The 26,120-nt window shown below is 34.5% G+C and overlaps 1 protein-coding gene across 3 annotated transcripts in view; it reads right to left on the minus strand.

The window, feature by feature from the left end:
• Positions 1-228: 228 nt before the first annotated feature.
• The window catches only part of F13B (coagulation factor XIII B chain), a 32,780-nt gene continuing 6,888 nt past the window's right edge, over positions 229-26,120 (minus strand). For 2 of the 3 annotated variants that reach the window (XM_032319050.1, XM_032319053.1), the window contains 9 exons: positions 24,717-24,893; positions 24,170-24,346; positions 20,674-20,853; positions 20,404-20,589; positions 19,148-19,330; positions 12,442-12,642; positions 11,245-11,427; positions 4,515-4,728; positions 229-750 (listed from right to left, as the gene is read on the minus strand). In XM_032319050.1, coding sequence (XP_032174941.1) covers positions 717-750; positions 4,515-4,728; positions 11,245-11,427; positions 12,442-12,642; positions 19,148-19,330; positions 20,404-20,589; positions 20,674-20,853; positions 24,170-24,346; positions 24,717-24,893 — 1,535 coding nt within the window. In that variant the 3' untranslated portion in view covers positions 229-716. Of the gene's footprint in view, positions 751-4,514; positions 4,729-10,664; positions 11,087-11,244; positions 11,428-12,441; positions 12,643-19,147; positions 19,331-20,403; positions 20,590-20,673; positions 20,854-24,169; positions 24,347-24,716; positions 24,894-26,120 lie in introns of those variants that run through there. The other variant, XM_032319054.1, reaches the window with a different exon arrangement.

Consider the following 26,120-nt stretch of genomic DNA (forward strand, 5'->3'; position numbering starts at 1 on the left):
GGGCAGTCTTTTCCATATTTAATACAATTGGTTCCATGGTGTAGTGGTTATCACATCTGTTTTACATATTTAATACAATAAATCCTCCAATATGATGTATAGGTTTTTTTTTTTTAATTTTATTTATTTATTTGACAGAGAGAGACACAGCGAGAGAGGGAGCACAAGCAGGGGGAGTGGGAGAGGGAGAACAGGCTTCCTGCTGAGCAGGGAGCCTGAGGCGGTTCGATCCCAGGACCCTGGGATCATGACCTGAGCCAAAAGGCAGAGGTTTAACGACTGAGCCACCCAAGCGCCCCTATATTGTATAGTTTCTTATCCCTAGTGTGTTTAATTCTTGAATACTGACATAAAGATTGAATTAAAAGTACCAGAAAACTCTAATATCAGTGAATATCATAAAAACAAATATCTTGAAGGCAACAATATAGCACAATGAATGGATATGAGGAAACAAATATTTTAACATGTGGATCAATCTTTTTAACAGAGGGAAAGCATGCAATAAAGGTTAGGTTACATGTCAGATCAGTCAAATTAGAAAGGAAACATGTTCTGGCTTATTTATAAATAAAAACTGTTCAACATAGACAACTTAGATTCATATCTTCAAGCAAGTTAAAACTTAGAGGTCTGTAATTTTTCTTCTAAAAATTATGTTTTATAAAGGATTTTACGGTGTGTTGATATACTATTCTTCTTTCTGTCATACATTTTTATGTCCTGAAGTGTTGTTGATAAGACAGCATCCTTGATGACAAAGAGAAAGGAAGGAAGAGAGATTTTTTGAAATAAGCACCATTTTTGGTCAAGTGTTTATTATAACTTAGCTCTTCAACATTTCATATAATTAGTCATAGTTTTAGTTAGTTATTGATAAAAGCAAGTAGACAGACTTGGTAAATTTACCACCAATTCCTTTTTCAAATCTCTGTTATCTGATACAGTAGTACCATTTTTTAAACAATTTTTTCCAAGTTACTTACCTCTTTTTGTTTTTGAAATGAGAAATCCAAGATACACCAAAACACTTAAATACATATAAAATTTTTCTGTTCTGATTTTACCATATTTAGAAATTTTTAAAGTTTTCCACCCATGTGTGTCTTATGAATGTTTTTATAGACTGTTTAAAGTATCAAAAAGTTGTCCTTATGTTGTTCATATAGTTCATGGTTCATGATTAGAACACATACATTTTACCATGAGTTATTTTTATAATATTATTTTTAAAAAAAGATTTTATTTATGTATTTCAGAGGTAGAGAGCAAGTGCAAGCATGAGCAGGGGGAAGGGCAGGGGAAGAAGCACACTCCCTCTGAGCAGGAGGCTGATGCAGGGCTTGATCCTAGAACCCTGGGATCATGGCCTGAGCCAAAAGCAGATGTTTAACTGACTGAACCATATAAGCACCCCTAATTTTATAATATTCTTAATCAGACATAAAGTACAATTTCCATTTAAAATTATATCTTTAAATGTCTCAAAATCCTGGGGCACCTGGGTGGCTCAGTGGGTTAAACCACTGCCTTCGGCTCAGGTCGTGATCTCAGGGTCCTGGGATCGAGTCTCGCATTGGGCTCTCTGCTTGGCGGGGAGCCTGCTTCCCTCTCTCTCTCTGCCTGCCTCTCTGTCTACTGTGATCTCTCTCTGTCAAATCAATAAATAAAATCTTTAAAAAAAAAAAAGTCTCAAAATCCTGATCTTACAAAGTGATTTACATCATTTTTTCATATTATTATAATATTTTACTAAAGACAAGATTATATTTCATTCATCAAGAAATATAAAACAGCGTTATTGTTTTTCTGTCCGACTTATTTCATTTAGCATAATACCCTTTAGGTCCACCAATGTTGTCACAAATGGCAAGATCTCATCCTGTTTATGGTTGAATAATATTCCATTGTATATATAATATCCTACATCTTCTTTATCCATTCATCTATCAATAGCACTTGGACTGCTTTCATATCCTGGCTATTATAAATAAGGCTTCAGTAAACAAAGGGGTGCATATATCTTTTAGAATTACTGTTTTTGTTTTCACTGGGTAAATACCCAGATATGGAATTATTGTATCATATAGTATTTCTATTTTTTAATTTTCTTAGGACTTTCCATACTGTTTTCCATAGTGGGTGTACCAATTTACGGTCCCACCAACAGGGCACAAAGGTCTCTTGCTCTTCACATCCTTGCCAGCACTTGTTATTTCCTGTCTTTTTGATTCTAGCCATTCTGACAAGTGGAAGGTGATAGCGCATGGTTCTGATTTGCATTCCCCTGATTAGTGATGTTGAGTGTCTTTTTGTCTGTTCCTCTGTCTGTTGACCATCTACATGTCTTCTTCAGAAAAATGTCCTCTGCCCCCTTTTTAATTGAATTATTTGGGTGTTTAGAGAGAGAGAGCATGAGCACGTGGGGAGGGCTGAGGGACAGGGAAAGACTCTTAAGCAGGCACTGAGCCAGGAGCCTGACGTGGGGCTCCATCTCAGTCATGAGATCATGGCCTGAGCCAAAATCAGGAGTCAGACACTTAATTGACTTAGCCACCCTTACGGCCCATTTGGGGGGTGGAGGTTAAAGTTCTTCATATATTGGGGCATCTCGGTGGCACAGTCACTTGAGGGCCCAACACTCAGTTTTGGCTCAGGGTCATGAAATCGGCCCTACATCAGGCCCCATGATCAGCGATGATTTGGCTTGGGATTCTCTCCCTCTCCCACTCCCCTCTGCACTCACTCTTGCTCTCAAATAAATAATCTTTTAAAAAAATAAAATAAAATTCTTCATATATTTTGGATACTAACCCATTATCAGATATGTCCTTTCCTAATATCCTCTCCCATTCAGTGGGTTGTCTTTTTGTTTGGTTGGTTGTTTCCTTTGCTACGCGGATGTTTTTGTTTTGATGTAATCTCAGTAGTTTATTTTTGCTTTTGTTTTTCTTCCTCAGGAGACATATCTAGAAAAATGTTGCTAAGGCTAAAGACAAGGAGATTGCTACCTGTTTTCTTCTAGGTCTTTTACCCATTTTGAAGTTGTGTGTGTGTGTATATCATGTAAGAAAGTGGTCCAGTTTCATTGTTTTGCATGTAGTTGTCCAGGTTTCCTCACACCATTTATTGAAAGACTTCTTTTCTCCATTGTATATACTTGCTCCCTTTGTCATAGATTAATTGACCATATAAAAGTATGGCTTTACGGGGTGCCTGGATGGCTCAGTGGATTAAAGCTTCTGCCTTTGGCTCAGATCATGATCCCAGGGTCCTGGGATCGAGCCCCACATCGGGCTCTCTGCTCAGCGGGGAGCCTTTTCACTCCACCTTTCTCTGCCTGCCTCTCTGACTACTTGTGATCTCTCTCTCTGTCAAATAAATAAATAAATAAATCTTTAACAAAAGTATGGTTTTATTTCTGGGATTTCTAATCTGTTCCATTTATCTATGTGTCTATGTGTCTATTTTTTAATGTGTCTATTTTATTCCAGTACCATACTATTTTGATTGCTATAGCTTTGTAGTATATTTTGAACTCTACAATTGTAATACTTCCATTTTTGTTCTTCTTTCTCAAGATTGCTTTGGCTATTCGGGTCTTTAAATAAGTCAGACAGAAAAACAAATACCATATGATTTCACTATATGTGGAATCTAAAGAAACAAAACAAAGAAACAAAAAACAGACACAGATCTATAAATATGGAGAACAAACTGATGGTTGCCAGAGAGTAGGGGGATAGAAGGATGGGCAGAATGGGAAAAGGGGACCAAGTGAGAGAGTCAGGCTTCCGGTTATGGGACAAGTACATCATGGGAATAAAAGGTACAGTGCAGGAAATATAGTGAATGGTATTATACTAGCATTGGATGGTGGCAGATCATGGCTATACTTGTGGTGAGCATAGCATAACAATAGGGTTATATACCTGTATACCTGAAACTAATTAATATTGTGCATAATTTATACTCAAATAAAAACCAAGAAAGGAGGAGAAGAACAAATAAAAAAGTATAAAATATGTATTTTTAAATTACCCTTAATTTAGAGGAAACACTTTAGAGTTTCTAAGCTCTTACACAGGCATATATGTTCCTGAAAATGACTTAATTTTATTCATTGTTGTTAATATGCTTTTCTATCAATAGAAAGATTTGTGCAACTTTGTTTCCCATCTTTACAACTTATATTTGGACATACACTGGGAAGTGGAGAAAATGTAATATTCTATATCAACATATAGGTTAATTTTTCCATATTTAAATATTGTACATATAAATCAATTTATTTGCCAAACTGTCAAAGTATCACAAATATGAAAACTTTTTGAGTTTGTTGAATTGATTAATCCTTCTAGGAGTTCGCTTGGCTTAAAAAGTGATATTATTTTTTCCTATATAATGACCATGAAGTAGTTTTGTAAAACCTAATATTTCTTAAATTTATAATATAAATAATCTCTTGAATAACAATCTGAAGAAGATAATTGTAGGGAGAAGCTTCTTCATACCTTTCTCTGTGAATACATGTTGGATATTTTAACTGCCCTCTGTCACATTGCACTCTGAGTTCAGATCCAAAAATAGAGAGGTCAGCTACATATGTATTTCTCTTACAAAGAAACTCAATATACTCGCCATGGAAAATATATGGTCTATCGTCAAAATCCCACTTCAGGAGTAAATTATTATTTTCCATTTCAGCAGGAGATAATGTGCAAGGCTCTGAAAAAATAAAAAGAAGAAAATTATCTTGACACATCTTAGAACTAACAGGAATATAAAATGAAATAACAGTGAAATAATATGAAATAATGAATAATGAATAATGAAGCAATGAAATAATAATAATTAATGTAAAATGAAATAACAAGTTATTTCAGAAAATGGAGTTTCTGTTCTTATTTGCCTCCTGGCTACCATAACACCAAAGAGTAGGTCCCAAAAAAGGCTAACGGTCCAGAGTTGTTAATATAGCATATGAATCATACAGCTGTAATACATTTACAAACTCCTTCATTCAATATTTTTGGTAAGTATTTAGTGAATCCCTAGGTGTCAGATGTTGCGCTAGGAATTTTATAGACAGAATAAAAATGAAGAAGAATAATCAAAAACACTCTAAGAGAATATAGTCACTGCAAAATATGTTTGAAAATTAGGTCAAATAGTACTATAATTTAAAATCTTATGGTTCTACAAAACATGAAATTTTAATTTTAAAAAGTTAAAAATTAATTCACGGACCTTCTGTTCTCAGCTATGTCAGAATAGTCTATATCAGACTAGCACTTCTACTAAAACTAGAAAATATGAAAACAGACATGAAGCCAGTATTTCACGGAATTAGAGCATTTCTAAGGCACTCAAGACATTAAGGTTCTGGAAAAAGCTCCTCCAAGAGGCATCTTCCTCTTGGGGCATTTGTTGATTCTCAGCATGAGTTGAGAAATTGTAGAGAATGGTCAACAGCAAACATGGAGCTGCAGAACTTTTGGAAATCTCATGTTGTTGGGGATAGAAAAAATGGAAGTTTTGGTCAGCCATGAGAGCCAGGATCTGAGTGGTCAAGAACCCAGAAGAATGGGAGGTACAGAGAACAAACATGATACTGGCTTTTCTCTTGAAACATCTGCCTATTCTTGACTTGTGCAAAGAGAGAGGATAAAGAGCCAAGGAGAAAGTGAATGAAAAGATACATTAAGTTTTTTTTGGCAGTCTCTCAGTAATATGAAAGCCAGTCAAGAAGGAGGAACCTTGGTATAAACACCAAACTCTTAATGAAGAAACCTGCAGGGTTATGTTCTATTAGTAGGAACAAACAAAGGTCTGAAAATAAGCTTAGAAAAAACTGCAAATCTAATTAGATCGAGACCAACTTCCCCTACACTATCAGCCAAAAGAAGAGATGAGTATTCTCTGGAACCAGATGACATCATTGTTTCGGGTTTTTAAAATTTTCCATACATAATATTTGATATTCAATCAACTGTTAACAGAAATAGCAAAAGATTAGGCTAGAAATCAAAATAGGCCTACAGATGATCCAGAAAATGGAGTTTGCAGGCAAGGACTTAAAGATAAGTGTGAGTAACATGGTAAAGAAATAGATGTTAAGATAAAGTCTTTCATCAGCCCATTTCTTGATTGGATTATTTGTTCTTTGGGTGTTGAGTTTGTAAGCTCTTTATAGATTTTGGACACTAGCCCTTTATCTGATATGTCGTTTGCAAATATCTTCTCCCATTCTGTCAGTTGTCTTTTGGTTTTGTTAACCGTTTCCTTTGTTGTGCAAAAGCTTTTGATCTTGATGAGATCCCAATAGTTCATTTTTGTCCTTGCTTCCCTTGCCTTTGGCGATGTTCCTAGGAAGATGTTGCTGCGGCTGAGGTCAAAGAGGTTGCTGCCTGTGTTCTCCTCAAGGATTTTGATGGATTCCTTTCTCACATTGAGGTCCTTAATCCCTTGTGAGTCTATCTTCGTGTGTGGTATAAGGAAATGGTCCAATTTCATTTTTCTGCATGTGGCTGTCCAATTTTCCCAACACCATTTATTGAAGAGGCTGTCTTTTTTCCATTGGACATTCTTTCCTGCTTTGTCGAAGATTAGTTGACCATAGAGTTGAGGGTCTATTTTTGGGCTCTCTATTCTGTTCCATTGATCTATGTGTCTGTTTTTGTGCCACCATGCTGTCTTGATGATGACAGCTTTGTAATAGAGCTTGAAGTCTGGAATTGTGATGCCACCAACTTTGGCTTTCTTTTTCAATATTCCTTTGGCTATTCGAGGTCTCTTCTGGTTCCATATAAATTTTAGGGTTATTTGTTCCATTTCTTTGAAAAAAATGGATGGTATTTTGATAAGAATTGCATTAAATATGTAGATTGCTTTAGGTAGCATAGACATGGATGGAACTAGAGGGTATTATACTTAGTGAAATAAGTCAATCGGAAAAAGACAACTATCATATGATCTCCCTGATATGAGGAAGTGGAGATGCAACATGGGGGCTTAAGTGGGTAGGAGAAAAATGAATGAAACAAGATGGGATTGGGAGGGAGACAAACTATAAGTGACTCTTAATCTCACAAAACAAACTGAGGGTTGCTGGGGGGAGGGGGTTTGGGAGAGGGGGGTGGGGTTATGGACACTGGGGAGGGTATGTGCTATGGTGAGTGCTGTGAAGTGTGTAAACCTGGTGATTCACAGACCTGTACCCCTGGGGATAAAAATACATTATATGTTTATAAAAAAAATTAAATTAAAAAAAAGTCTTTCATCAGACAACTGAAATCTACAAAAAGAAAAAAAAAAGCAGGCATTCTAGAAATACAACGATATTGAGACCTCAGTAGAGGAGTTTAAAGCAGGTTGGACACATCTCAAGGAAGGATTAATGAATTGTAAGATGTATCAGTAGAAACTACCAAATGGGAACAAAGAAGATTAAAATACTAAAGGTAATGAAAAGCATCAAGCAACAGTTACAAGAAGTGCTACCAACTTGAAGGATGAAATGCTCAGGGGTCCCTGGGGGGCTCAGTCAGTTAAACATCTGCCTTTGGCTCAGGTCCTGATCCCAGGGTCCTGGGATCGAGCCTTGCATCAGGCTCCCCACTTGGTGGGGAGTCTGCTTCCCCCCACCACCATTCATGCACATGCTCTCTCTCTCTCTCTCTCGCAAAAATAAATAAATAAAATCTTAAATAAAAAGAAAAAGAATGAAATGCTCTAAGAAGCACATATCAAGGCCCCGCATAAATAGCCTACTGAAAATAAAGGGGAAAAGAATCTCAAAATCAGCGGAGTACAAAAAGAAACTTAGTTTCAAAGAAGTACCAGTAAGAATTGCATTGACTGGGATGCCTGGGTGGCTCAGTCAGTTTAGCATCGGCCTTCAGCTCAGGTCATGATCCCAGGGTCCTGGGATTGAGCACAGCATGGGGCCCCTTGCTCAGCGGGGAGCCTTCTTTTCCCTCTGCCTGCCACTTCCCCTGCTTGTGTCTCTCTCTCCTTCTCTCTCTCTTTCTCTGACAAATAAATAAATAAAATCCTTAAAAAATTGGCATTGACTAACAAAAACTATGAAATGCAGAAAAGGATAAAATGACATCTTTTAAAGCAGGGAAGAAAAAAGAGGCCAAACTAGAATTCTATCTCTAATAAAATTACTCTTCAAAAGTTTTCAGGCAAACAAATACTGAGAAAATAATAAAGAAATAATACTTTTCAGGCATGTGCAAAATAATCCCAATCAGAAATAGCAGCAAACAGGAGAAGATGAGAAACAAATCACTGAGAAACATACCAACAAATCTTAAAGAATATTTCTGGATAATGTAATATTCATTGTATCTTCGGGACTTAAACTACATGTAGAGTGAAAATGCATGATGCAGTAATACAGAAAGTAGGAAGGGTAAATCAAGCTGAAATTTTCTGGAGCTTGGAGAGGTGGTATAAGTACTAATTTATATTTAAATGTAATAAGTCTTGGTTGAATTATGTAATCTCTGAAAACAGTGAAAGGAGCCAAGAAGAAAGTATAATCGACAAGCTAGTAGAGAGTGAAATGGTATGAAAAAAATTGATTTACTGGGAAGAAAGAGAGAGAGAGAGAAGCATAAAGAACAGATAGGATATATATCTAGTATAGTAAGATGGTAGCTATAAACCAAATATATCAGCACTTATATTAACATGTATATGGGCAAATACTATAGAGAAAGACTGTCAGACTAAATAAGTATGCTTTAAAATAAATAACTATATATAACTTATAAAAAGCCAAAATGTTTAAAGTTAAAGAATGAAAAAATGTATGACTTTTAAATACTTGTTAAAGCTTGTATAGGTAAGGAATCTTCAGGCAAAAACAAACAAAAAGTATTAGTATAGATAAAGGAGGACTCCTTTAAAATTATGCAGGGTCTGTACACCGAGATTTAATATGCTTCGATTTGTGTGGACCTAGTAGAATAGTATAAAAATACAAAAGCAAAAATTGAGAGAACTAATATGAGAAATGTTTTAAAATGCACAGAGTATAAGGGATTTTAACATACTTCTTTTGGTGACTGATAGAAAAACAGACAGAAATCAGCACAGATAAGAATAAACTTAATATGAAAAACAAAATTCAACTGACATATATGAAGCAACAGTGAATCCAAAATTGACCACAGTTTATTAGTTTATTTCAAGTACAAAAGAATGTGTACCTACAATAAATACATGCTTGTAATAAAGTAAATATCAATGAATTTTAAAAAGATTGATATAATTCAAAGTGTGTCTCAATGGATTCAAATTAGAAATCAATAACAAAAGAAAACTAGAAAATTTTCCAATGTTTAGAAACTAAAAACTACACTTTTATGTAACTCAGACTGAATACGGGATATCAAAATGGGTATCACTTTTTTTTTTTAAAACTGAACGGCTGAATAATAATAAAATTCCAGAACATAAAAACGTGTGGGGATAAAGTTAGAGTTGGGGTCAGTGGAAAATTTATATCCTTAAGCTTCCTTAACAAATTAAATTAAACTTTCTTTAAAAATATTAAAAAAAAAAAGGCTGAACATCAGTAATCTAAGTATCCACCTAAAATGCTATAAGTAATAAAATAAATTTAAGAAATTAGAAGAGAGGAAATAATGATAAGAATATAAATTACTAAAATAGTAAGCAACATTTGATGAAAGGGTAACAAATGCAAATATTAGTTGTTTGAAAGGCCTAATGAAAGTTATAGACTAGGGTGTCTCCGTGGCTCAGTCAGTTAACTGGCCAATTCTTAGTTTTGGCTTAGGTCATGCATGATGTCTGGGTCCTGAAATGGAGCCCTGGGTTGAGCCCCGGGCTCAGTGGGAGTCTGCTTCCTGTCTCCCTCTTCCTGTGATCTCCCGGCCCGCTGCCAATCAATCAGTCAATCAATCTTAAAAAACAAAACCCTCAAACTTCTAAAAATAAATAAATAAATAAAAGACGTTTAGCAAGACAGGTCAAGAAAGAAAGAGATACAGCTTAATAGCAGTAAAAATAAATGACACATCACTAAAGGCATTAAGAAGAATGTAAAAGGCTGCGAATAACATTATGTCAACAAATTTGACAATTTAGATATTATTCTATTCTATAAGCCACCCTACCAAAACTGACAGCTGTCAGGATCTTTCCTCAAGAGAACTTGATGCTCAAATGGCATGTTTGGTGGATTATTATAATTATTAAGGAAGAAATGGTGCCAATCTTACACAAATTCCAGAGAACTGAAAAATAGGGAACTTACCAGTTCAGCATATGAGGGTAGTAGAAACCATACCAAACCCAAAAGGAAAATAACAGACTGATCTCTCTCATGAAAATAGATGGAAAACTTCTAAGAAAAATATAAGCAAATAAAATCCAACAATATATAAAAAGCATAATTCATCACAACCAAGTGTGATTTATTTTAGGAATGTAATTATACTTTAACATTCAAGAAGCAGCAATATAATTCCAGGGGGGGGAAGTAGTAATATGATTATTTCAATAGATAGTGCTAAAATTAAACATTCACTGAAGATTTAAAAAAAAAAAACCTCTTAGAAAAATAGAAATTAAAGCTTTCTACAATGTAAGTTTGTTTTTAAAGTATTTATAACACTGTAACTAAAGATGAATTGTTGAAAGTTTTACTTATGGGATTGGGAAACAAGATACCCACTACTTCTACTCAGTATTGTACTCAAGTCCAAGTTGGTAAAATAAGATAGTAAATAAGTCAGATACAGAAACAAAAAATATTTTCTTTTTATTTAAAGAAGTGCTTTTTTAATGCTTCCTGAGAATCTTGGCAGATACTGTTACTTCTATTCAAATGTTTCACTAATAAGGCATAACTTTCTATCTTTGCTTCCTCATTGCACTCATGATATCTATTACAGTACCAATCACACTGAATGATAATTGTTAACATATATACTCACATCACCATGACTCATTCATCTTTTAGCCCCTAAAACAACAGTATTGGTGTATGATTTGTATTTAATAAATATTTGTTAGGGCAAGATGGACTATAGTTATCTATGATCTACAGGAAAGAACAGAAACCTGTAATGAGGTACGCACACTGATACACAAATATTGCAAATTAAGCATTATAATAGTATTATATCAACTAACAGAAAAGAGAAAGTGAAAAAATATGGTTTTATTTTATTAAGTAGGTGAATAGTTCACAGTACATACCTAAACACGATGGTGGTGTAGTCCACACTCCCTCTAAACAATAGGACTCCCTAGACCCCTGAAGAAAATGGTGATCAAAACACTTGTATTCTACTGAGGAACCATTTTCATAGATTTCTAATGTTGACCTAATTATGACTCCATTTTTAATAAGTGGAGGAGACGCACACACTCCTTTAGATTCTGAAAAAAAAATGATTTTAAAAGCATACAATGAATTTCTATAATAAACATCCAATACTTTAATAATTACTATAGAAATAAAAATAAGATAGGGACGACTGGGTGGCTCAGATGGCTAAACACTGACTTTTGATTTTGGCTCAGTTCATGATCTCGGGGATGTGGGATTGAGCCCCACCTCAGGTTTCATGGTCAACATGGAGTCTACTTGAGGATTTCTCTCCGCTGCCCCTCATACCCCCCAACCCCTGCTCATGCTCTCTCTCTTTCTCTCTCTAAAATAAATAAATATTTTTTAAAAGGAATGAAATGAGATATTTCACGTAAAAGCATTTTTAAGATGTCTGTCAAATTTTAAGTATTGAAAGCATAGTTCTACAATAACTTTGTACTATAAAATTGATGATTGCAATTAGAATCTCATATTATAAAACTGAGAAACATTTAAAACTGGCAAAAGAATAATAATAATAATAATTGTGATTTTATTTTTCCCTTTATTGAGTCAAAAGTGAAAATGTATGAAACCCCTTCGAAGCCATGCTTTCTGTATGTATTTTTTTCTTTATTAAAGAAAAAAATTTTTCTCTAATATTTTTTCTTATTAAAAATTATTTTCTTATTAAAAGCAATAGTGCCATATCCAAGGAGCACATAGAGTCTTTCAATCTGCATCAAGCCCTCTTCTGAAACAATACTCTTCACCAAACCCCCAGAAAAGCAATGTTTTCCACTGGTGTTGATTGTTCACGTTAGAGTGATCAGTCTTCTGATAGTCTGGTGGTTATCTATCAGACCTACTAATTTCTCCCTTTATAAAACTGACTTACTGGAATTAAAAGATGTCAGCATAGTCATCCTATTTAAGTGTATGTGCTTACTGTACATGATCAGATCATTCCCAATTTCTAGATTACAAGATGATGGTGGTAAGTTGGGTGGGGTCTGTCTTATACTTTGAACCCAAGTGGTAATATTAATCACCTGAGAAATTGTCAGAAAGCACTGTTTTACCTTTTCTAATACATAAAGGATATCTCACTTCTCCTCTATTGCATTGTACAGAAAATTCAGACAACGAGGTTGACGGAGATAAGTCATATCCTTCTTTACATACAAAATCTATTAAATCTCCATGTAAGACCTTTCCTTCATACTTCCACTTCATCTCTATGTTATTTCTGTACATGTAATCCACATTAATAGTACATGGCTCTGTAAAACAAAATATTATTTTAAATTATTTATTCATTTGACAAGTATGAAGTTTAATGTATTTTTAAAAGAAAAATTTGACAAGTATCAAAAGCAATGTTTTATATTTAACATTTACATTATTAAAATTCCTCACACATATACACACTTTATTGCTATCAAATTAATTTATACATTTCTTAATATTGTTATATTATGAATTAAAACCACTTAATTTGAACATTAAAAAATATTGTTTAAGCTTATAAGAGATGCACTTTAGACCTAAAGTGAGGTGATACAAAAGGATATACCTTGGAAATAGAAGGGAATAAAAAAAAAGAACCAGGGTAGCAATACTTATATTGGATAAAAGAGATCTAAAACAAAAACTGTAACAAGAGATAAAGAATCATTATGTAATCATAATGATAAATCATTCCAAGAGCATATAACAATTATAAACATATATGCACCCAAAAAAACCCCCAGTCTAACCTTATACCTAAAGGGACCCCCCCAAAAGCCCAAGATTAGTAGAAAGAAGGAAATAATAAAGACCTGAGTAGAAATAAATGATGTAGAGACAAAAAAGAAAGAAAGAAAGAAAGAAAGAAAGAAAGAAAGAAAGAAAGAAAGATCAGTGAAACCAGGAGTTCTTCCTTTGAAAAGAAAAACAAAATTGATAAACCTTTAGCCAGATTCATCAGGAAAAAAAGGACAAAAATAAATAAAATTAGAAACAAAAGAAAAGTAAAAACTGGCACCACAGAAATATGAAGGCTTATAAGAGAATACTACAAAAATTATGCGCCAGCAAATTGGACAACCTAGAAGAAAAAGATATATTCCTAGAAACCTATAATCTTCCAAACTAAATCAAGAAGAAATAGAAAATCTGAACAGACCAATTACTAGTAACAGTATTGAACTGGTTAATAAAACAAAATTCCCAACAAACAAAAGTCTAGGACCAAATGGCTTCATAGACAAATTCTACCAAACATTTAAAGAGTTAATAGCTATTGGGGTGCCTGGGTGACTCAGTGGGTTAAAGCCTCTGCCTTCAGCTCAGGTCATGATCCCAGGGTCCTGGAATCAAGCCCCGCAAGCTATCTGCTCCGTAGGGAGCCTGCTTCCTCCCCTCTCTCTCTCTCTCTCTCTCTGCCTGCCTCTCTGCCTACTTGTGATTTCTCTCTCTGTCAAATAAATAAAATCTTAAAAAAAAAAAGAGTTAATACCTATTCTCCTAAAATTATTCCAAAACATAAAAGAAGAAGGAAAGCTTCCAAATAACATTCTACAAGGCCAGGTTCACCACGATACCAGAACCAGACAGACACTCCAAAGATAACTAAATGCCAATATTTCTGATGAACATAGATGCAAAAATCCTCCATAAATTAGCAGCAAACTGTATTCAACAACACATTTAAAAAATTACCATGATCAAGTGAAATTTATTCTGGAGATGGAAGGATGTTTCAATAGTCATAAATCACTCAATGTGACACTCCACATCAACAAAATAAATGATCATCTCAGTAGATGCAGAAAAACATCTGACATTATAAAAACACTAATAAAGTGGTTTAGAGGAAACTACCTCAACATAATAAAGAACACTTATGATAAACTCAAGCTAACATCATACTCAGTGGTTAAAAATGAAGAGCTTTTCCTCTAAGATCAGGATCAAGACAAAGATGCCCATTCTTGCCATTTTTATTCAACTAAGCACTAAAAGTTCTCGCCATAGCAATCAGGGGAAAAAAAAGACATCCAAATTGATAAGGAAAAAAGTTAAACTGTCACTATTTGCAGATGACATGACACTATACACAAAAACCCCTAAAGACTCCATTAAAAAAAAAACTACTAAAAGTAAAAAATGAATTCAATAAAATTGTAGGAATCAAAATTAATACACAGAAATCAACTGCATTTCTATGCACTACTAACAGAGTAGCAAAAATAGAAATTAAGAAAACAATTCTATTTATAAATATGCCAGAAGAATAAAACACCTAAGGATAAACTTAACCAAGGAGGTTAAGACCTGTACTCTGAAAACTACAAAACATATTGATGAAAGAAATTGAAGCTGACACAAAGAAATGGAAAGACATTCCATGCTTATGGATTGGAAGAGTTAATATTGTTAAAATGTCCATGCTAATTAAAAGCAATCTACAGATAAATGCAATTTCTATTGAAATACCAATAGCATTTTTCATAGAACTAGAACAAGTAAGCCTAAAATTTGTATGGAACCACAAAAGATTCCAAATAACAAAAGCAATCCTTAGGAAGAAGAACAAAACTGGAAGTATCACAATCTCTGACTTCAAGATATATGACAAAGCTGAAGTAATCACAACAGTATGATACTAGCATAAAAGTGCACACATAGATTTATGGAAGAGAATAGAGATCCCGGAAATAAATTCATGAGCATGTGGTCAGTTAATCTATGACAAAGGAGGCAAGAATATTACAATCGGAGAAAGAGAGCTCTTCAATAAATGATGCTGGGAAAACTGGACGATGACATGCAAAAGAATGAAACTGGAGACCTTTCTTATACCATACACAAAAATTAACTCAAAATGGATGAAAGACCTAAATGTGATACCTGAAATCACATAATTCCTAGAAAAAAGCATAGGCAATAATCTCCTTGGCTTTGACCTTAAGAACATGTTTTCTAGATATGTCTCCTGAGGCAAGGGAAATAAAAGCAAATATAAACTACTGGGACTACCAAAATAACAAGCTTTTGCACAGAAAAGGAAACATCAACAAAACAAAAAGACAACTCACTGAACAGGAGGAGGTATTTGTGAAGGATACATCTGATAATGGGTTAATATCCAAAATATATAAGGAAGTTATAAAACTCAACAAAAAACCAAATAACCCAATTAAAAAAAAATGGGCAGAGGACCTGAATAGACACCTTTCCACAGACACATGAAAAGATGCTCAACATCACTCATTATCAGGGAAATTAAATCAAAACCACAATGAGATATTACCTCACACCTGTGAGAATGGCTAGAATCAAAAAGAGAAGTCACAAATGTTGGTGAAGTTGTGGAGGGAGAAAAAAACCCCTCATGCTGCATTGGTTGGAATGTAAATTGCTGCAGCTACTGTGATGAACATTACGGAGGTTCCTCAAAAAATTAAAAATAGAAATACTATATGATCTAATAATTCCACTTCTGGGTATTTACTCAAAGAAATTGCTGAAAACAGCAATTCAAAAGCTGTATGCACCCCTATGTTTATTGAAGGATTGTTTACAATAACTAAGATATGGCAGCAACACTGTGTCCATATAATGGAATATTACACAGTCATTAAAAAGGATGAAACCTTGCCACTTATAACAACATGGATATATCTAGAAGGTATAATCCTAAGTGAAATAAGTCATGGAAAGACAGATACCATATGATTTTCTTTTATGTGGAATCTTAAACATAAAATAAATGCATAAACAAAAAAAACCCCAGAAATTAAGTCATATATAAGAAAACAAATTGATGGCTGCCAGAGGGGACAGGAAGATGGGAATGGGCAAAATAGGTGAAGGGGACTGGAAGATACGGGATTCTGATTACACAATGAATAAGTCATGAGGATAAAAGGTACAGCAGAGAGAATTTAGTTAATGATATTGTAATAACATTATATGGTCACTGTTGGTATCTACATTGGTGGTGTGCATAGCATAACATTTAGACTCATTGAATCAGTGTGCTGTACCCCCAAAATAATGCAACATTGTGTACCAACTATACTTCAGTAAAAAACATATATGTACATATATGTATACATATAAATGTATATTAGAGTCACTTAGGTTAAGCATGATCTCCTCTCTATAAAATAAAAGTCATGAGGGATGCCTGGATGGCTCAGTTGGTTAAGTGTCTGACTTTTGATTTTGGCTCAGGTCATGATCTCATGAGTCTTGAGATCAAGCCCCCAGGTTGGGCTCCATGCACAGTGCAGACTCTGCTTGAAAATTCTCTCTCTCTGTCCCTTGCCCCACTCATGGGCATACTCTCTCTTTTTCTCTCTCTCTAAAATAAATAAATGAGTGTTTAAAAAAAAGTAAAAAATCATGAAATACAAAATGTATTTATTGTACATTATTTGGGAGAGACTTACCACTTGAGGTACATCAAAGAACAAAACAAAGACCCCCCACCCTCATGGAACAAATGGGAGAAACACATAAGGACAAGCAATAGCTATAATAAATATATGGGTTTATAATCTCTGGCCATCTTTAAACCACATGCCATAAATTAGAAGGGGAATGAGTAGTGGAGGGAGAGGAGGGGGTATAGAAAGGGATGAGGTAAGAGAAGTTATACTTTGAAGCCATGTCGTTAGGATAAGCCTAAGGAAAAAATAGTATTTGTACAAACGAGTGAACCATGGCATTTTTGGAGGGAAGGGTGTTCCAGGAAAAGGAAACAGCCCTGAGGTGAGAGCATACTTAGCTTATGTGAGGAAGGGCAAGGAGACAGAGTGGCTAGAGTAGAATGAGACAGGGAAGATCAGTACTGGGAGGTTAAAAAGGTTCATAATGTCTGGAACAATAATTCACAGATGGAAGATTCTGCTTGTTATTACACCATTTTTCCCATTTGTAGTGAGAATACTTGAAGTTCCTAAGGATAAATAAGATGTACTGAACTCTGCCTCTTGGCCTGATGACAGTAAATGATCTTCATTCGGTATTTGCTTTAATTTATTAGCACCAAGTCTATGTGTCTAGAGGCAATTTTTCCAGAAACAGCATGATAGATTTTCTTAAACTTTCCAGTCTTTATCCTCAGAGATGACTGTACTTCCATTCAATGCATTTTCAGTCACATCATCAAAAACTTAGCATCAAAAACCACTATGAAAATATGAGGGTAACAGGAAAGTTATAGGTAGACATACTTGAATTTGAACAAGAACAGCAGCTTAAGAATGACTTGGAATAGAGAAACCACCAAGCAGATGTTGAAAGAGCTAAAGACTTCAAATTTAAATATATATATACAATATAAATAAAATAAAAGGAAAATAAAAATGGTTGCAATATACATTGTTGTATCTTGCATCATCATCAAATGAATAATATAATTTACATAAATAAAACTTTTATTACAAGTATGAAAAATCAAAGTCATTGAAAAACAAAAAACCTGTGGCCATTAGAAAATCAAAAAATCCTCAGTTGAGTAATACTTAAACAAGCCAAATCAAATATAACTTAAATCAACCAAATCAAATAAAAATAAACTCAGTTGATTAGTACTTAAATAAACCAAATTAAAATAATTTTAGTTGTTGGGTTAACAATATATGATTAAAATATTCAAGTTGACAAGGATTAAGAAAACTACTACATTAATCCTCTGATGGTAGAGTTGTAAATCAGATTAACTTTCTGAAGGACAATTTAGCAATTAACAGAAAAATAATTAAAATTCCAGATCTTTTTGATCCAGAAATTCTTCTTCAGAAAATCTGAAAAAAGATACCCAAAACAAAATCAAATATGTGAAATAAATATACTTAATTTTAAAAATTAAAAAATAAAATGTTTTTTATATGTGCATTTAGTACAAAATGTATTGTTTGGAATGTAAAAATGTTGAAAGCACACTAAACTTCCATCAAAAAGTGATTAATTTAATTATGACATATCTATATTTTCAATCTAAAATATACTTAAAGTAATCACAAATATGTTTTTATTTGCTCAACAAAATAGAACAAAGGTGACCATTTAAGTGAGGAATTGACAGCCAAGAAAGCTATTAACAATATCCTCTACCAAGGAAAGAACTGGATTGATTATTCTCTCCAAATGGCATTCTGAGGACAATATAGAGAGAGACACTGAGGTTATCAGTTAGGAGAAAATAATTAGTCACTAAAATGTGAATCTATTTAATGTCACTGAAATGTGCACTTAAAAATGGCTAACATGGTAAAGCTTTGTTGTTCATATTTTACCACAATTTAAAAAAGTAGTAGGTAAGAATAATGTAGTTTTAGACCCTCTGATGTTAGATTTTCTGCTTACAAAAATGAAAAGGAAAAACTCTTGGAGAAAAAAGATTTATACAAAAATCATCATTTCCATGCAATAAAATGTTATATAAAAATCACATAAAATACAAACATAATGGTATAAGAAATTCAATGGGCTGTTAAAAAAGGAATAAGTTCTAGGGTTCTAACGTATATAATAGTGACTATAGTTTACAATTTTGTTTTGAATACTTGAACGTTACCGAGAGAGTAGATCTTAAATGCACTCATAGTAATGACAAGAACAACAGTGATACAACTATGACTATGTGAAATGAAGGGAATGTCAATTAACCTTATTGTAAAACATATGTGTATCAACTCACTGTATGGTATAACTTAAATTCATATGTCATATGTCAATTGTATCTCAATAAACCTGGGAAATTAAAAAAAAATGTGTTCTCTGTCTTACCTAAGCAAATAGGTGGGGATGACCATCTTCCTTGTTCACAATGAGATACTTTTGCGCCACTCAGTAAGTAATATTCATTGCATCTATATTCTACTGAGGATCCTGTTGTGTAGCTTGCTAATAATCCACCAACAACAGCCCCATTTATTATATCAGGTGGTGGCTTACAATTCTCATTATTTTCTAAAAAAAAGAGGTTATTTTAAAATTAATATGATTTATAACAACATAATGATACCATATAATTACTCATACTATTGTACCTTGTTATTTATAGTATATAGTTTAAGACAACTGTTTTCTAAATTCTCCAGAAATGAGAAAAATGCTATTCAGACCAAATATTTTAAAAATTTATGTAGTAAGAATAACAGCAAATGTTTTGCCTAAAAACACATATTCATATCTCTCACTTTTCTTGCTTATGAAGGAATCATGATAAAAATATTCTTAAAATGTATAGAAAGGTAAACAATGACCTGAAGATTATGGTCAGTTCTAAAACTACCCTTTGTTATCACCCACTTTTATTTTTCAATTCTCATTCCTTTCATTCCAGATCTCAGTCAATCCATGGATGACATTGTCTACTTTTTCTCTCTTCACTTTTTCTCCTACTCTTCTCATTTCTTTAGCATCCTTAATAGCTTTTCTCTTATGCAATAAATATCGTAAGTAAACATGGTTGCGGAGATCTTTCTAGGAGAGATCAAGAAGTAAGAAGGGTAACAGGAAGGGTAGCACCCAGGAGTGGCAATGTAGCCTGATTGTGCATGTTAGTGAAACAGAAGACCGAGGACAGGTCTCAGAGGGTACAGGGCTCAGACTGGCCAGATCCGTAAGTAATACCAGAAGGACTGACCCAAAGACAGGAACAGAGTGCTCTAATATGACTTTGTAGGACATGAAAGGAGAGGAAGTAGACCATGATTATGGCCAGTCACCCAATCGACTACTACTTATGTGCTTTCACTTAAACCTCAGAAGTCCTGGAGTCAACAGATCAGATAACAGTGTTTAGTACTAATGTGTATTCAAAAAAAATTTTGTTTTAGTTTCCCACTTCTTTACATTGGGTTAAATTCTACAGAAGGCTTCATATACACACAAAAAGCAGCAGAGTAGGTGCTGAATCAGGGTGTTTTATAACTTTTCTAAGCAGTAGTCTCTTGCTAGAAATATATAGATTAAATAAGGAAAATGAAAAAATTTTAAACAACAGGCTTAGCTATTGCTGGTAAATGTAGCATACACACCAACACACTCAGGAGGACGTGTCCATTTTCCACGTTTACAAGTTATTTCTGTTGATCCTCGGAGATGATACCCACTTTTACATTCATATGCCACTTTATCCCCATTGTAATAAATCGTAGAGTCCAGGTTTGCTGTACCATTCTCAATGATGGGTGGGTCCCCACAGGCTGTCTTCTCCTTTTCTTCTGAAAAGAGACATTTTGTATACACATGTGTATAGCTACACATGCAGACTTCATTTAGGGGAAACTGATAAAGGTGTTGCTAACCTATGCATGTTGGAGGTTCTGTCCATTTTCCATTTTCACAACGTATTTCTTCTGACCCCTGGATCTCAAAATTAAGTTCACATTCTATACGAACTGTTTCTCCATGACGATAAGTCGTTGAATATGTTTGAATTTTGGAGTGTAGAGGCAGAGGTGGAGGAGGACATCGATTTCTTTTTCCTGATATAAAATATTACCAGAGTTAGTCATATAATTACAAAAAATAATGTGTAGATTTAATAAGCACCATTCCTAGATCCAAGTACCATAGGAAGCATGGTAGGCAGACCCTAGGGTCACCTGTTGATCTCCACTTTTGATGTTTTTAACGTTCGCTTCTTTGTGTGATAACCTTCCCCTGTGACTTGCTTCTAATCAACGAGAGCAGCAAAGATGATGGGAGTATGTGATTACGTATGCATGATATGCAACATAGTATGGTAAGGCCATTCTTGCTGAGAGATTGTCTCCCTGCTGATTTTGATAAAAAGCAAGCACCCACATTGTGAGCTTCCCAAAGGGGGGTGGTGCAACAAGACAAGGGGCAGAGGGCTGCCTCCAGCTGGCAGCCAAGAAGAAACTGAGGCTCTCAGTTCAGCTGTCCGCAAAGCACTCAATGCTACCAATAACCACGAGTTTGAAAGCAGATTCTTCCCCAGTCCAGCCTCAGATGAGAATGAAGCCCCAGCTGACTCTTTAATTGCAGTTTGTTCAACAGAAGTGCAGAGGAGCCAGATAAGCTAGGCTCAGACTCCTACAGAAATTGTGAAATAATACAAGTGTGCTGTTTTAAGTCGCTAAATTTGTAATGCATTGTTTTTTTTTGTTGTTTTTTGTTTTTTTTTTAAAGATTTTATTTATTTACTTGACAGAGAGAAATCACAAGTAGATGGAGAGGCAGGCAGAGAGAGAGAGAGGGAAGCAGGATCCCCACTGAGCAGAGAGCCTGATGCGGGCCTTGATCCCAGGACCCTGAGATCATGACCTGAGCCGAAGACAGCGGCTTAACCCACTGAGCCACCCAGGCGCCCTGTAATGCATTGTTATGCACCAATAGAAACCTAAAAAAAGCAAGCAAATTAAAACAGCATTCGTTATCTCCTCTAATCCTAAAATAACTTTATTAAGAAGGATAATTATTTCTCTCATAGATAAATAAACTGAAATTTCTGAAGTAAATAAATTAACTATTAAGTAGTGGATCTGTTCTTTTTTTTTAAGATTTTATTTATTCATTTGATAGACAGAGATCACAAGTAGGTAGAGAGGCAGGCAGAGAGAGAGGAGGAAGCACGCTCCCTGCTGAGCAGAGAGCCCAATGCAGGGTTCAATCCCAGGACCCCAGGATCATGACCCAAGCCGAAGGCAGAGGCTTTAACCCACTGAGCCACCCAGGTGCCTCATGGATCTGTTCTTGTACCTATGACTATATGAATTAAATCTGTTCTTCAGTATTCTAAAACACAGACTGTATTAATGTCCTATTGCTGTTGTGACAAATTATTACAATTAAGTGGCTTAAAATAGCAGAAATTTATTCTCTTACAGTTTTGGGAGCCAAAATCAAATTGGGGCTAAAATCAAATTGTCGGGAGAGCTGCATTCCTTCTGCAAGTTTATGACTCAGCTTTTTTGCCTTTTCAAGCTTCTGGAGGCTGCATGCATTCTGAGGCACATGACCTTTCCTCCTATTGCTCCAACCTCTTGTCACATCTCTATTCCTCTTTTGTAGTCAGATTTCCCTCTGCCTCCCTCTTATAAAGAGGCTTGTGATTATATTGAGGGTCCACAATTAGACCCTCAGAATAATCAGAAATTATTCCTACCTCAAGATCCTTAACTTTATCACATGTGCAAAGTCCCTTTTGCTGTGTAAGTAAGGTAACATTCATTAGTTCCAGGGATTAGGATATAATTTATTTTTATTGAGCCAACTTCACTACCTACGCTACATCTAATGACTATTTACTAGAGAAAATAATAGGCACGTTGGCATGCTAATTTGGATGTGGGGTGGAGTAGATATTAAGCAGGTTTGCAATTTATTTCTGTAATAAAATGCTACACTTTGCTAACTATCTTCTTCTCTACTGTTAGACCAAGTCTCTTGGGCAGGACGGGAAAATTAAAAACAAAAACAAAAACATTAATGCTATCATTTGGTGCATTTAAAGAGTTAGGATCATCCTGGGCAATCTCATCTCATGCCCCTGGTCATCTCCCTCTTTCACCCCTCCCAACATTTGCTTCAAATCTTCGCCCCCTCCTCCAAGTTCCACTTTCCTGTCTTTCTCTTGTTGATCAATAATGATATTATTTTCTATACGACAGAGTATATATACTCTCCATCCCCTCCAATCCTCAAAATCCTATTTACCTTTCGGTTCAAATGGTATCCATCACCTCCAAAAATGCTATCCCACATCATACCAATCAAAATCTTCAGTGTTTGTTCAAATAATTTATATCTGAATTTATTATATTTGTCACATTGTGTCAATTACCTTTTTAAATTTGTTTCCTCTGCTAGGCTTGGACTTCCTTCATCTATCATTGTAGGTATGTTTAAATGATGTGTGAATTGTCTCCCAACAGGTGATCATACTGTCTGCTTGAACATGTCCGGTGATAGAAACTTGCCATAGACATTACATTTTAGGAATACTCTTACTTGAGGATCATATTTTTCATTTTGACTCTGAGTAATATATATTTTTTAATTTTTCTGTTCTTTACCCCATCATTTTGAAGACTGTAGTTTCACATCAGGAAATATGTGGCCAACTAAGAACCCTCACAAAACCACCAGCATGAGATAACTGAATCTGGTAATTCCCAATAAGTAAAATGTATTCATTATAATGAAAAAGTTTAAAAGTTACATCCACTCTACAAACTAATACAACCTTTAAGATTTCTTAAATTTTTCTTCAATTTCTTAAGATTAAATATTGCTGAAAATATCTAGCAATGATTTAAAAGACCATATTTATTTTTAAAAAATAGCATTCCACATAATACCCTCCATGTCATTCCACGTCATTGCAAATGGCAAGATTTCATTCTTTTTGATGGCTGAGGTCTCATAAGTCAGTCAAAGAAAGACAAATACTGTATGATTTCACTCATATGTGGAATTTAAGAAACAAAACAGATGGACCCAGGCAAAGGGAAGGAAAAATAAAATTAGACAAAAACAGAGAGGGAGGTAAACCATAAAAGACGCTGAATTCTAGGAAACAAACAAGGTTGCTGGAGGGGAGATGGGTGGGGGGATGGGGTCACTGGGTGATGGGCATTAAGGAGGGCACCTGACGTCATGAGCACTGGGTGTTGTATGCAACTGATGAATCACTAAACTCTACCTCTGAAACTGAAAAAAAAGAAATAGCACTCAGGACAAGAATTAGATAATATCAGAAACATTTTTGCATAGAAATTAACCTAATTAAGACACAATATTTTATTTGTATGAGTATGAAATTTTAAAAATTACCTTCACATACAGGAGATGCTGGGTACCAACCGAAGTTATAGCACTGAATTAAGTCAGATCCACTTAGATAATAATTTTTATGACAGAAAAACTGAACTACATCTCCTTCTTCGTAAGTTTGCTTTATAGGATGAAAATAACCATTTTCTATTAATCTTAAAGAAGAGCACTTTATTCCTAAAAATGAAAGCACAAATAAAACTCAAAAAATGTGTTATTTTTTCTGTTGAACAATATACCATGTCTAGAATAGAAAGGAGTAAATTTGCCATATTTTTTTACATATAACAAAAGCTTGCCAATTTCTGTATTTATTAAATATCATTAGGCTTATTCTAATTTAATTATCTGAGCAAAGAGAAATTCTTTTTCTACTTGAGAGCTTTAAATGATCAAAACCGGTGATCAGCATAATTAAAACCCGAAGCAAAAAAAAAAAAAAAAAAAGGTATGAAAAATGAAACATGAGTGTGACAATTTATATACACTACTGGATGAGAGAAAAATTTTTAAATGAGACTAGATTGTCCTTAAAATGAGAACCTACTGGTACATTTTGGTGTGAGAGACCATCCATATGTGTGGCATTCTACCTCCTCTGTCTTCTTTCCCCCAGTAGTGTAGTAGCCAGTAGCACACTCGTACTGTATTTTGTCCTTCACTCTGAACGTTTTCTGCGTCGTGGAATAATTCCCATGATCTAATTCAGGGACCAAACATGTTTCTAAAAAAAAAAAAATCAACTTTATTTATTTTATGAACTTTATCACTAAAACTATAATATTAAAAATAAATCTCAAAATGTATTTTCAGAAAATCTGAAGCATATTTGGCCGAATCAAACTTCAGCAAAATTGAAAAATAGCCAGTTTGCCTTTGCGTCTCTAGTTCCTGTTTTTCTTTATACATCTTGTGTCTTAATGCCACCAGTCTTCTATTCTTAAAATTCTGGTCTAGTATACTTGGCAGAAGGCAACAATTCAACTGAAGGCTTGTACAGTAACAATTTTTTGAGTCTGTGTCATTTGAGGATTTATACAATTTAAGCAACTAACAACACACTAACAAAGTATACATATTCAAATTATTGGATTATTTTAAGTATATCTGATACTGGTTTACCAATAAAGATAATGAGTGTTACCTCAAATTCCTCTCTAATAAAGGAATTAGCAATTTATATATGTTGTGAGAAATAGGCTTGAGGTTTTTTTTCATCCTATTCCATTCCATTCCAGAATTTTTTTTTTTAAAGATTTCATTTACACACTTGAGAGAGAGAGATCCCAAGTGGGAGGGAGAAGCAGACTCCCTGCTGAGCAGGGAGCCGGACACGAGGGTCAATCCCAGGACTCCAGGATCATGTCCTAAGCCCGAGGTAGATGCCCTACCGACTGAGCCACCCAGGCACTCCTATTCCATTCCATACTTTTCTTTATAGTATAAAGTAGGAACTACTTCCACCTTTTAGTTATTGTGAAAATGTTGCTAGGAACATTGTTGTACAAAAGTCTGTTTGAGTCCCTGCTTTCCCTCTGGATATATACCTAGAAGTGGAATTACTGGATGCCAAGGTAAATCTATGTTTAATTTTTAGAGGAACTTCCACCAACCCAAGTGTCCACCCATGGATAATGGATAAACAAAATGTCTATAGATGATCTGTCTATCTATATACACACAATAAAATATTATTTAGCCATAAAAAGAACGTAAATTCTGATGCATGCTACAACATAGATGAACCTTGACTACATTATGCTAAGTGAAGTAAGTCAGACACAAAAGGATAATATTGCGTGACCCTTCTTATACAAAATACTTAAAATAAGGAAATTGATAGAGACAGAAAACAGAAGTTACCAGATACTGGGGTAGGGTGGGGGATAGACAGGTTTATTGTTTAATGGGTACGAGTTTCTGTTTGGGTTGATGAAGAAGAAATAATGGT

Source organism: Mustela erminea, chromosome 17 (assembly GCF_009829155.1).
Source record: "Mustela erminea isolate mMusErm1 chromosome 17, mMusErm1.Pri, whole genome shotgun sequence".
NCBI classification, from domain to species: Eukaryota; Metazoa; Chordata; class Mammalia; order Carnivora; family Mustelidae; genus Mustela; species Mustela erminea.